Raw genomic sequence first — 12,661 nt, 5'->3', positions numbered from 1 at the left:
TCGAGTGGTCAAGGTGCAGCTTCAAAACATTTTTTCACAAAGCCTCCAATGTTGTGGAATAACATTCTTTGAGCAGATGATATCAAGGTCAAATAGTATCAGAAAAAGGATAACAAGTAGTCCCAAAAAAAAAAAAATACACACATCATGTGTCCAAACAGCTTAAAGCAACTGAACAAAACAAAAACATCACAAGCAAAATTGCCCTGCTTTAAACGGCCATCACTTTGAAATGCATTTTCAAAACGACTGACTTTATTTTCTGACCACACATCGGAATCACTAACCATGGTAATCTGAGGATGAAAGGTTTTTGGTGTCACTTTTACAGTTATCCCAAACAAGTGCTCGCCGCAGATGTATGAGGTTGGCACGCTCACATCCATTGGGTCAGATGCATCTCCCTACAAGTGGATAATCCAGCTTTAGCACACCTCTCTGTGGACAATAATCTGCAATCACTCAGATAAAGATGTAATCTTTAGCCAGGTCCAAATGGATTTCAGAGATTGTCACTTTCATCATGTTGGCCTCTTTAAAAAAAAAAAAAAAGTGGAATGGAATGGTCACCTTGTCCATGTTATTTTTTGTTGCACATGAGTGTCCACTAGTGCAATGCTCTTAACACGAACACCAGAAACTGAGATCTCCATCTGTCCGTCCCGGTCCAGCGTACTTCTTTAAGATAGCCCCAATAAACATAATTACTAATTTATTGTGTTATAGTTTTGACACAGGGTGCTTCCGGTACATCCGTTGCCAGAATGACCCGTGTAGACGGAACAAGCATGCAGCTCACAGTTCCAGTCATCCAAAACGGTAAAGCTCTCCAGAAACAAGCTCCTCTAATGCATGTACTTCGCTTAACTCCCAGCATTAAGCGGGGGGGCTAATGACTGCAAAGAGAGCACAAGGTTATTACCTTGCTCTGCACGCCTGACATGAAAATTGCAGCTGATGGGACTTAATATGCGCAGATTTATGGACTCAGCCCCGGACCGTTCTAATGCATGAGGTATTACAAAGGATAATTACACATGTGAAACGCGTGTGTAGTATGGATATGTATTCACGTTTAAATATGGTTTTGTGCAGTGAAGCATCAGGGAGTCACACAGTTAATTTAGAATTTGTTTTTTTTGTTCCCACTCAAAAGAGTAAAAAAAGAAAATAAGATAACCAAAGTACATTTGCAACAAATTTGGAGTGATATTTGTTTTTTTCCACTTTAAAATTGTAAGTAACCCCCCCATTTAGTACTAGTAGTTGTAGTCAACATACTAGTTTGGGATGGCAGACTTTTTCCGAATGTGGTCTGCGGGTCTTGAGTGTGACACCCGTGCGCCACAACATGCCTCCCTTTGCATATCTGTCAGAGTTTTTAACATTAAAATCAAATTAGCCCAAAGATGGTGAATAATTCATGAGAGCCGAGCAAACCCAGATCCACTGCTCTCTCTCTCTTTTTTTTTTTTTCTGTGCAGCTCGACCACGTGGTTCATAGCTGGTTTAATGGGATGGAATGTGACAGGTTATGTTTTCATCCGCCTGATATGGAGCTGGGCTCAGACGGGAGAGGGTGGAGAGGGACAGGGCCTGCGCTGATATGATCTGGATTCATAATTAGACATGTTTGTGCTTGTCATGAATCAGTTATAGAAGATGTACTTTCCAACCCCCCACCAATACACACACATAGAAAAAAGGACACACACTCCGTATGGGGTCCATTACTGCTGGTCCACTGGCTTCCTACATTTGTGCATCCACAGCACCATTAGTCCAAGACTCTGTGAATAATTGCTGAATGGACCATGTTTTTACCGCTATCTACTCAGGGTCCAGTGTCGGGGGGATTACATCGTGGATGACATTACACACACGACGACATTGATTGATGTTTTATTCCGAAGATAACAGCGAGCGCATTGCTCAGAGCGGCATGAAACTAGACACATTTATTACACATTTATCAACTTGTATTAACTTTAAATGTAGTGTGGCTGGAGGTCACAATTACACCAACATCAAGCCTTGAATATAAAAGGACTCTTGCAGATGCTTTCATCAGTACAAGAGGAATCATTTTTCTTCAGAAGCTACACATTGGGTTGTCTTCTTTTATTTTCATCTTGTTTTTTTTCCCTCTTCTGTATTTTCCCCTGAGGCTTCAAGGAATAAAGAGGGTCAAACATAGATACAAGTAATCACAGGAGGGACACAATTAGACTAAAAAGAAAATTGTTTTTGATAGGAAATTAAAGCTCATCTAAATTTAGACTTGCATTGAAGGATGATTTGCTTTTTGTCCAGGTTGAAACAGGTGTTGGATATAAAAAAAAAAATGGATTATGCTCTGAAAGATCCATTTTATTGTTCCGAGTGTTTCTTGCATCATTATTAAAGCAGCTGTAGGGAAAAAAACCAGCAATCATTTCCAACAAATGGTGCACTGGGATGGATTATAGGCTAGAATACTTGTTATCAGGACAAACAAGGTTTTTGCTTGTTATGCATTATTTTGTCCTACCCAAAAAATAAAAAATACTTTTTTTTCTGAAGATGACACTCAAAAAAATAGTCTCTTGTGCACAGCCTTATCTCTTTAAGCACAATAGTGAATAACAACAGCAATTTAATCTCCTTTCCTCCAGATTATTGTCTTTCTTTATGTTGATATTGTGGCCATTTAGTTGATCACTTCATGATCCTCCTTTTGAGATAAAACAAGGATTAAGAATATGACAATATTCCTGGCATGTCACTTTTGGGGTCAAGTAAGCGCATTATAGTCAGTCTTGAATATCTTAATGTGCTCTCTTAGATATTAAGGATGCTATGTTGATCAATTATTCAGGATAAGGATGTGCAATAATTATAAATGTGAAGAGGGGTTGCAGCTTTCATTGTTGCAATAAAGCAATCCTATGCTTTGTCTTGATAACCAGGTGATAATTGTTTATTTTCTGTTATCTTGATTTTTGGGCAAGGGCGGGGTTCACCCTGGACTGGTCGCCGTCAATCGCAGGGCACATATTGACAAAAATAATTCGTTTTGCAGTTTTGAAGGTGAAAAATGTGTGGGAAAGGAAAAAAGCAAGCACGTGGAAGACAAGCTCACCGGAAGACCAAATCCAAGATTCAAACACGGAATCTCTCAACTGCAAGGCAGAGATGCTGAACACTACCATACCGTGCTGTCATGTCTGATTCCCATTGCTTTTTTGTTGACATGAGCAGGTAATATTATTGATTTCATTACGCAAAACTCATACAGGAGACAACCTAAATAGACTTTTGCACAGATTTATGGTCCACATACAAATAGTCATTACTTTTTATTAGTATATAAAAACATCCGTCTCTGTTTTGCTGATACGGTGGTGGCCGTATAAGAGGCGGGGCTATGTGCTAATGTCCAATCAGAGAGCTAGAATCATCTTTACCTTCACGCTCATTGGCTTGTGCGTGTATTATTGTCGGTGTTGCTTGGCTTTGTTACGCTAGGCTAGCGGCTAATTCTCAGGATATCCGCAATTTTGTCGACATTATCACCAATTCTGCTGAGTACCATATAAAGTTTCGCTTCGGTGGATTATTAGATTCACGGTAAGATTAACATCGCAAGAGCGACATTGTAACTCGCCAGTTTGCCGCAATATATGTCAGTAACATCAAGCTACTGCTTAGGCGTTTTGTGGAGGCTGGCGAAGAAGAAAGCTAACAAAACAGACTAGGAAACACACAAAGGGGACAGAAATCAATCAGCTTTGTTTAAAAGAAGTTTTGTCGAAATGCTTGTTGCTAACTTTGCTTGGACACGTTGGCGCATCTGTACCTCTGTTGCTGGTGTGTTGTGTTTACCAATTTCGTGTCTGTTGCTATCCAGATTACATCAGTTTTCGAACCTTTAGTGAGCAAATGCACTCACACCATCAAAAAAAAAAATAATCTCACATACTTAAAAAATAACGAATACGCAGGATAATTTGATCCTTTGTTAAGACCAAGAAACCCTTTTTTATGCCATTAGGGACATAATTATCTTGCCCTACTAATTTGTATCATTACAAAAATATACTTTAACAAAACTGTAAAATTGTCCAGCTCTAGTTTAACCATGGTACAGATGATGAGCTATTGCAAGTCTGGAAAATATCTCCTGTGATGATCAGATGATCATTGTACCTATGTGTTCTTTGTCTCGTTGAAGGTGTGATTCATCGCCGCCTCCTAACATGGGAAAGATGACTGGAAATGCTTTTTCGGCTGCATGGAGATGACCTACCGCCCTTTCGGGAATGGTCAGAATGGGGCCAGATGTGCCCCTTCTCAATGAGTACAAGCAGGAGTTCTTCTGGAAGCGCTTCCCCCAAACAGTGTTGGGGGGTCCGCGTTTCAAGTTGGGCTACTGCGCTCCGCCTTACGTCTACGTCAATCAGGCTGTCCTTTTCCTGACGCCATGGCTTTTCGGAGGCGTCGGCACGCTCCTCTGCCAGTTGCATCTTCTCCAGGAGCTTCACGCTGCCGTGCTCTCCGGCGCGCTGATGTTTGCAGCGGCGGCTGGCGTCCAGGCTGTGGCGTTGTACGCTGGACGACGGAGCGGTGACGTGGAGAGACTCGGGGCGCCCAACACTCTAGTGGATGAAGAGGAAGTAGAGTTTACTCACTGCGTCAGCCCAGAGACGGTCCGCTTCATCTCCCCCGGGAAAAGATTTGGGCTGAATGTGATTGTGCACACGGTACTGGCTGGACTGCTTTGTGGTTTTGGTACATGGTACGTTCTCCTTGGCAGACTGACCGCTCTGTACGGCAGCATAGGTGTTTCGCTGGTCGTCTTTGTTCTAAGTTGGGTGACTGTGTGCATAGCGGAGTATTCCCTCGTTGTGAATACAGCCACAGAGACTGCTACTTTCCAGGCGCAGGACATTTATGAGATTACCCCACTCACCCGACCCCTCTACATTTTTATTTTCATTGTTGTGGACTTGACTGACAGGTACGTAACCCGGAAGAGCTCATTCCGTTGACTCGGTCGGATTCATTGGTGACATTTGATTCGACTTGATTTTTTTTTTTAGGTTCTCTGGCCCAGTTCCAGAGCTCCAACTTGCCAGCCAGGTTCTTCATGTTCTTTTCCTCTTCCTACCTCTGTTGTGGGCATTGGGAATACTACCGCCCCTGGATGCCTTGTTCCTCTGGGGCATGGAGCAGGTGCTTGTGTTTGGATTAGGAGGCTCCCCCATGTCCAGTAACTTCAGGTTTGTCTTGAAAGATGATGAGTCGTTCTGAGTTCTTGACTGTGACAGTAATTCTAAAACTTCAAACATTGTCATCGCCTTTACTTACCGCTGTGTGTGTTTTTATGTGCACTCCCCCCATAGGTTGCTTTTGATGTTTTCCGTTTCTTCTGGCGTAGCTGTGTCCAACTATTTCATCCCATCGACGCTGGGAGTCGTCCTCTTCTCCACCGCGATGGGATTCCTATTGAGCTTGGACCTCAGCCAGGTCGGCGCCCTCTGCCATGCTCCCAGGCCCGAGTGCAAGGACTACGGCCTGCGCAGAGGCAGGTCAACGCCACGGCCTCTTTCCAACACCTTTGGCTGGAAACTGGGCTGCAGGGAGGTGTTGTTGTATGCAAGCCTCTTGTTGGCCGCCCTGGCAGAAGCTGGCCTGTTGCATCACTTTGACAATTCGCCTCAGTCGCACAGTTTTGTCAAGGGGCCCCAAGCTCCTGTCAGCTACCTCCTCCTGGTCCTCTTCTCCCTCTGCTGGCTTCTAAGAGAGATCCAGGGGGCCTATGTGTGTGCCGGCTTATTCCTCAATCCGGTGTACCCCAAAGGGATGTCCAGCGTGCAGACGTACAAACAGAAGAATAGAGGCTTATTCATTGCAGCGGCCATCAGAAGAGTCCTTCTTTATCTTGGTGAGCTCATATGTCTTGCATCCACTGTTCTCCAAAGTGCATCTAGGGAATGAGCAGCACTGTGTGTGTGTGTAACCATTTATTTGTGCGTGTTCACAGTGTCTCCATTTGCATTGATTGCTTTCCTGTCAATGGACAAATCCCTGCAGCAGCTCCATGGGGTTCCTCTCAGTGTGGGCTTCACAAGAGCCTTCAGAGTGGTAGGCACACAAAAACAATAGAATCTTCCTTCCTATATTGACGTTTTTCCCCCATTTCTATTGATATGTTGTTCAAAGGAAAAGTGCAAAGAATTCCGTTTCTTCCACACAAAGCAATTTCGGTTTGCTTCTGTACGTCTGATCGACATATTTGCTCGCAGGCATGGCAGAGCTCAGAGGACGCATTACTGCAAGTGGTCGTGGTCATCGTTGTGCGTCTCGCAGCCGGAAACAACAGGCTGCCTGGCTGGGACGGCCTCGGCACTGGGATTCAACTTCTACTGGTGAGGACAAGATCCTTTTTACGACATTTTGTAAATGTGAAAAGTCGTTGAGTAAACATTTCAACAAAAAAAGAGTGATCACTGTACACCTCCACTGATGGTATGCATAGGTTGGCCTCCTGATGGATCGACTGACCCAGTTCTTGGCCAAGTTAAAGTTCACCCTCACTGTGTTAGTGACATCATGGACCGAGAAGAAGCAGCGGCGTCAGTCAGCCGGGACACTCCTGGCGCTCAACGCCTCCCTCTGCCCGCTGCTGTTGGCGGTGGTGACCCTGTCTGCCCTTCTCTCCGCCCCCCTGCTCCCCCTCTTCACTCTACCCATCTTCCTGGTGGGCTTCCCCAGGCCTCAGCGCAGTTGGCCGGGGCCCGTAGGTACCGCCTGCCCGTGCCCAGACTCCATCTTCTACCAGCAAATGAGCGGAAGTCTTGCTTCCGCCCTGAAGACGGCCTTTGCAAGGGGCTCTCTGGGTTAGTTCTCATACAGGCCTCCGATTCTACTTTTAAAGGGGAAATGAAAACATCCAGTGAATTATTCATTGTTGACATTTGCTCAGTGAGTACTGGAAAATGTTTGGAAACACAGGTTTGACTGACAATTAAGTTATTATCAGTTGGAGTGCGTTTTTTAAAATGCAAAATGACGTGCTCAGGGTAAGTGCTGTTTTTTGTCCAAGGCTTCAAAGCTAAATGCATTAGGAAACAACTTTGGACATTTAGCCTTTTGACTATGACTAAAATGACTGTCGTAACAGGTACTCTGCACAAAGGAATTTAAATGTAATGATCATTTGCGATGATTCACATATTTTTGCTACCTTATTAAGTACATAAATAACCACATTGGCTTTTGGTTCCCTGCTTTTTTTCTATTGTGTTAATGGTCTCTCCTTCTCACAGGTTCTTTAGCACCAGGCACTCATTTTCTTGGCCGCTTTCAGGACCGCATGGTTTGGATCATGATTTTGGAGAGAGGATATGGCTACTGCACCGTCAATATTAAGGTATACTTTCTACTTTGTTTGGATCTTTGATACAGTTAGATCCGTAATACTTTGTATTACTACACTAAGACAATCAAACTTTGAAATAAAAGTGTAGCCTTGCAGGTTGAATTTTAAGCACTTTGTCAAAAATATGACATTAACCAATTAGGAATCATTGCCACTATCGAGTACTTCCATTTTCAAAGGCTTGAAAGTGTTTGGACAAGGTGACATGATTGAAACTCATCATTTAAAAAAAAAAAAAAACAATGTTTTTCAATAAGTAATGAGTGCTTGAAGTCTATGAATGTTGCAAAATTTCAAATCATTTTCTTTGCCTACCCTTTCTCTGGTCATTTTCTGACCTTCTGAAGGCAGCGATTGAATATTCTTTTGATAACCAAGTCAGTGGACTGATTGCAGAGCCTGCTTTTCATTCATTTTGTAAAGCTGAATGATTATGATGGTTTTGTTCTACTACTTTCACATGATTTAAAGATACAGAGAAAAAAAAAAAGTAAGCATAAAATGTATACCAAATGACATTTGTTTTCTCAAGGGTTTGGAGCTCCAGGAGACATCTTGCCACACAGTAGAAGCACGTCGGGTGGATGAGGTTTTCGAGGCCGCGTTCGAGCGACCGGAGCGTCTGGGTTTGACCCAGGGTTTGAACCTGCACTGGGCCAACTCACTCACGCCTTGCGCAGCTCTGGCGGTGCGCGTCTATTCGGACGCCCGCAACGTTCTCTCGGGCATCATTGACTCGCACGACAACCTGAGGAAGCTTCAGGATGACTTTCTGAAAGCCTTGGTGTGGCTGCTCCTGCGTTATTGTGTCAAGAAACATAAAGGCTCTCTGTGGAGCTGCGACGAAGGGACGGGAATGGGCGGTCGAAAGTCGCAATCTTCCCAGCAGGCGCAGACTGCGTGCAGTCAAGCGCCCGAGGCTATCGTGGTGGAATCCAAGGTGTCTTCCCTAAGATTCAGGCAGGACAGCTCCAGCATGACATCGTTCGGCGACTGGTCGGATGAGGATGACCTCTTCGGACCTCAACCGGCCAGGCGGACGGTCGCCTTGGTAACAGCGGAAGCCCAGTCTGGACACACGATGCTGCAGACAGGAGCTTCTCTTCCAGGGTCTGTCGAGATGGACAGTCTCTTTGAAAACATGGCACTCTCTGCCCTGCAGCCATTACAGCCCTTAGGACTGGGTATCGGAATGCCAGCGGTCGACAAAGGTCACAACCCGGAGATCTTCAAAGAAAGTCCCGGCTCGCTGCGGCAGCTGACGTTCAGCTGCCCCCAGTCCGAGGTCTTCAACCTACCGACGGGCTGGAGGACGGCGCCGTTGTTACCGAGCAGGCTGCTGCAGCTCAGGCCGTTATTCCCCGAGGACTGGTTCAGGTTTGCCTTGAGTCGCTTCGGACCTGTCGTGCAGAGCGACACCTCCGAGGACATGACCAAAGCTCTGAAGGAAGACGAAACCTTGAAGGACCTCCACGCCCAGGTGGCGCTTTCATGTCTCGTGGCTCTCGGCGCCGAGTCGGCCTTCACCAGCCCCAGTTACATCTATAGGCTTTACTGTGGAGACGTGCCGTGGACGGAGGGCCTCGAGTGGCTCTCCACCAGCAAAGAACTTTATCAGCTCGCACTGAGGGCTTTCAGGTAAGAAGAAAAAAAAAAAAGCCTGCTGTTTATTTTCTTCCTGTCATCATTCTGTCATATGATTTGCATCAGGTTTAGTTTCAAGCTCCTGTTTGATCAAGCTAGTCTCGGGCCTATGGAATCCCCTGAGGATATGTTCGGTGCCTTGGAGGAATATGAAAGGGACTGGTACATTGGATTAGTGTCTGAGAAAGGCTGGCATGACAGCGTCCTTCAGGAGAAGCCATTCCTCTTCTCATTAGGTCACGACCTCTCGATGGTAAGCACGCAACTTCATTACTGCCGTGACATTATGCAAATGATTGGAGTTGCCATCGTTGTCATCCATAGGGTACGTACACCGGGCGAGTGCTGTCCTTGCAGGAGCAGTTGGTGCAGGTGGGACGACTGAACGGGGAGGGGGTGCGAGGCCAGTGGGCCAACCTATCCTGGGAGCTCCTGTACGCCACTAATGACGATGAGGAGCGCTATAGCATCCAGGCTCACCCCTTCATGTTGAGGAACCTGACTGTCCAGGCGGCAGATCCGCCTTTGGGGTACCCCATTTACTCATCAGCACCTCTTCACTTCCCTTGCCTCTGACAACAGAGATCGGTAGCTTCTTTTTTTTTTTTTTTTTCATTCCACCACAAGGTTTCATGTCTTACCAATGAGGAAGCAAGAAGATACAGCAGGGATCCTTTTAAACCAGAATCACGGAATCTTGATTGTTTTTTTTTAAATATTTGCATTTATTTATCAGTACCACAGAGAAAGACGTATCGAGTTAGAAAATTCACATTAGTATTGACACATCAGCCAATTTACAACGGATACATGATACAGAAAATATTTGCCCTGATTCATGACACGATTGAAATAATGCCCCCCCCCCTCCCAACCTTTTTCTGCTTAAAAAGGGAAATACAATTATTTTGTCAAGAGATCAAGGATGTGCCTTGGGTATATCATGCTGTACGCGTTGAGTGCAATTTATTTGTTTACAGTTCACTTGTTTACAAAATAGTTCAACAATGATCATAGTCCTGTACATATTGCTCATTTTTATATGTATATAATAAAACGACTTGCAAGAAGCTGATCGTTCACTGCACACAAAAAAAGCTCACTCTGTACAGAAGCCATTTTTTATGAGCTCTTCGGCTTGGTGAAGTAGGCAGAGTCGGCATCCTGGAGAAGACAAATAAGACGAAAGGTCAATACATCCAAAGAGTCCCAAAACTCTATTCATTGTTTGATTGGCCCATTACTTGTACATTTTAGTTTGCTACAACTATGTATCAACATATATGAACATCTGCCCAGCAGAGGCCATCAGCCACTCTGGCCAATCAGTGTGTAGTTGGCAGTTGGGGAGATGTCGTCCACCTTTTTGAAGAGAATTAGCAATAATGGCAAATTCGAAGAATTGCTGTTTCTGCCAAGAAAAATGATCCATTCTTGGTTTTGATAATACAAGGTCACCTGTAAAGACTGAAACAGCCCACAGGAACTGCAAGCTGATCCTTTTTATGTTTTTCAAGTCTTTTAACACAAGTAGACAGACTCAAAGATTTTGAGGCGTACACGGGAAATATTTAGCTAGGTTCAAAAATTCTTACCAGTCCAGACTTGAAATTTTGCACCCTTCTCTTGCTCAGGGTGTTTGTGATGAACCAAGCGAAGGTGGGGGCGTACTGCCAGACATAGTAGAAAGCCAGGAAGGGTTGCTGTGCGATCCACATTTCCTTGACATCATTGGCAATTCCCGCCAGTATTAAAGACACACAGCGACTAGTTGGCATCTTGTGTCCTTGGTCACCAGCTGAAGCCACAGCCTGAATAATGCACGAGTTAGTAGAATTAAATAAAATTAAAAAAATCCAGATATATATATTTTTTTTACCTTGTGCAAATCTTCAGTGAAGGCATTTTGTGTTATGAATGATTGCACAGGTCCTGGACACACTGTGCTGATGAGTATCTTTGGGTAGTCATTGAGCTCAGTTCGAAGGGAATTAAAAAAACCCTGAAGAAAAAAAAGAAAGAGGTAGATAACAGCACTTGTTTTTCAAACTTCATGGACAATGTAAAATGTGACGTGTGTGTAAAGGTCACCTGAAGAGCATGTTTGCTGGCAGCGTATCCCGACGCCAAAGGCGCCCCGGCGAGGCCCAGCACGCTGCTGATGGTCACGATGGCGCCGGTGCCGCGCTGAGTCATGTGAGGTAACACCTGCTTGGTGAGGGACACGGTACCCAGATAGTTGAGCTCCATCAAAGCATTGAAAACGTCGACGCTCGTTTCCAAGAACAAAGAACGCTGGCTTCGGCCTCCATTGTTTATCAGGATGTCAATCTGGAAGGTGACAGGTGGAGTGTGAAGACAACTGGGAGAAAGCATGACAGAATTTAATTTTTAAAAAAAAATAGTAGTCCTACATGTCCAAAGTATTCAATTGCCGATTGCATTTTTGCCTCATGGGTGGTCCTCTCCAACAAATCCAGCGGAAGAACAAGAATATCCTCATCCTTCAGGCTCGAGGACTCTGGATGATGACAAAGAACAAAAATCTCGATGGGGTTGTCACAATATCAATGAAACCAGAAATTTGCAATGATTGTAAAATCAACCATTTCACTCCTTCCACCACAGATTTTAAGTTAAAAAAAAATGGACACATTTAGCAGGGGGGATTCATCTCACCTAAGCATTGCCGTTTCACCCTCCTCAGCTCATCCTCACGGCGAGAAGACAGAATGAGGCGCGAACCACACCGAGCCAGCTGATAGGCGAGTTCCTCTCCGATGCCACTGGATGCTCCAGTGACCCACACCACTTGACCCTTCAACTTCACTTCTGTTTAGAAAAACAACCAAAGATACTCATGAACACATCACAGGTACAATATTATGAGTTTATTGGATTTTAAAACGCACAAATGACAAAATCCCTCAAACAATATGACCAAGTCGGTGTTCTCACCTGACTTGCGTCCGAGCAAACTTGCCCACAGTAAGGTCAAGTCTGCATCCGCAAAAAAGAATGTCAGCAAGTGAATGACTACATAAAGTAAGATGAAGTACCACAGCGCAGATATAAGACAGCAATACATCGCAACAGACGTGCTAACGGTGCAGTTAATAAATAGCGTTGCTTTAGCACGGCTGTTAATCCGATCCCACTTCCTGCACAAGTTTAAACATTAACCAAGTTAACGGCCATGAACGGATATTGCGTCACTTCCGGTTATGCTCCCAATATTTTCAATAATAAATTGTCTACATGCGAAATTCAATATGCTATTAATCAAATGCTTTGTACGTATTTTACGTCGTATATTTTTTATAACGAATTATTTCCATATTTGATACATAACTTGAATTCACATACAGGTTAGGTCAAAAGTAGGACTATTCATAGTTATACTTTTTTTTTTTTACAATTATAGTAAATTCACAAAATTTCCTCATTCACCATTGCAACACCAAATAACAGTATGGTGCATCTGTGTGCATGCGACGTTAAGCATTTATTCTCTGTCATAATCAAAGACATCACAGACAGAAAAAAAAACACACAACTATTTACAAGGGGCACTGCTTGCTCAACATTGCAGTT

The 12,661-nt window shown here is 44.2% G+C and overlaps 2 protein-coding genes across 2 annotated transcripts; one reads left to right on the top strand and one right to left on the bottom strand.

Annotated features, from left to right (window-relative positions):
- The first annotated feature begins 3,443 nt into the window (after positions 1-3,443).
- pcnx4 (pecanex 4) lies at positions 3,444-9,680 on the top strand. Its single transcript, XM_085932522.1, has 11 exons — positions 3,444-3,609; positions 4,214-4,999; positions 5,082-5,261; positions 5,385-5,926; positions 6,026-6,126; positions 6,288-6,410; positions 6,521-6,881; positions 7,311-7,414; positions 7,956-9,061; positions 9,134-9,320; positions 9,392-9,680. Exons 2-11 carry the CDS (start codon positions 4,302-4,304, stop codon positions 9,641-9,643), a joined length of 3,654 nt encoding a protein of 1,217 aa, XP_085788648.1. The 5' UTR covers positions 3,444-3,609; positions 4,214-4,301; the 3' UTR covers positions 9,644-9,680.
- Positions 9,681-9,762: 82 nt separating this feature from the next.
- dhrs7 (dehydrogenase/reductase (SDR family) member 7) lies at positions 9,763-12,288 on the bottom strand. Its single transcript, XM_085932523.1, has 7 exons — positions 12,026-12,288; positions 11,747-11,899; positions 11,482-11,588; positions 11,159-11,398; positions 10,947-11,069; positions 10,663-10,878; positions 9,763-10,231 (listed from the first exon to the last, which is right to left on the bottom strand). The coding sequence occupies exons 1-7, from the start codon at positions 12,153-12,155 to the stop codon at positions 10,190-10,192; spliced, it is 1,011 nt and encodes a 336-aa protein (XP_085788649.1). The 5' UTR covers positions 12,156-12,288; the 3' UTR covers positions 9,763-10,189.
- Between the last annotated feature and the right edge of the window lie 373 nt (positions 12,289-12,661).

Source organism: Syngnathus leptorhynchus, chromosome 15 (assembly GCF_054491065.1).
Source record: "Syngnathus leptorhynchus isolate UIUO chromosome 15, UIUO_Slep, whole genome shotgun sequence".
Lineage (NCBI taxonomy): Eukaryota > Metazoa > Chordata > Actinopteri > Syngnathiformes > Syngnathidae > Syngnathus > Syngnathus leptorhynchus.
The sequence above is the reverse complement of the archived record's forward strand: the minus strand, read 5'-3'. Positions and strand labels throughout refer to the sequence as shown.

Excerpts from the sequence above, each read along its gene's own strand:
- pcnx4 (XM_085932522.1), top strand. The coding sequence starts at position 4,302 with ATGGTCAGAATGGGGCCAGATGTGCCCCTTCTCAATGAGTACAAGCAG. Across the intron at positions 5,927-6,025 it reads AAGAGTCCTTCTTTATCTTG|TGTCTCCATTTGCATTGATT; the intron begins GTGAGCTCATAT and ends GCGTGTTCACAG. Across the intron at positions 9,062-9,133 it reads CTCGCACTGAGGGCTTTCAG|GTTTAGTTTCAAGCTCCTGT; the intron begins GTAAGAAGAAAA and ends GATTTGCATCAG.
- dhrs7 (XM_085932523.1), bottom strand. The coding sequence starts at position 12,155 with ATGTATTGCTGTCTTATATCTGCGCTGTGGTACTTCATCTTACTTTAT. Across the intron at positions 11,589-11,746 it reads GGTGAAACGGCAATGCTTAG|AGTCCTCGAGCCTGAAGGAT; the intron begins GTGAGATGAATC and ends GTCATCATCCAG. Across the intron at positions 11,399-11,481 it reads CAATTGAATACTTTGGACAT|ATTGACATCCTGATAAACAA; the intron begins GTAGGACTACTA and ends GTCACCTTCCAG.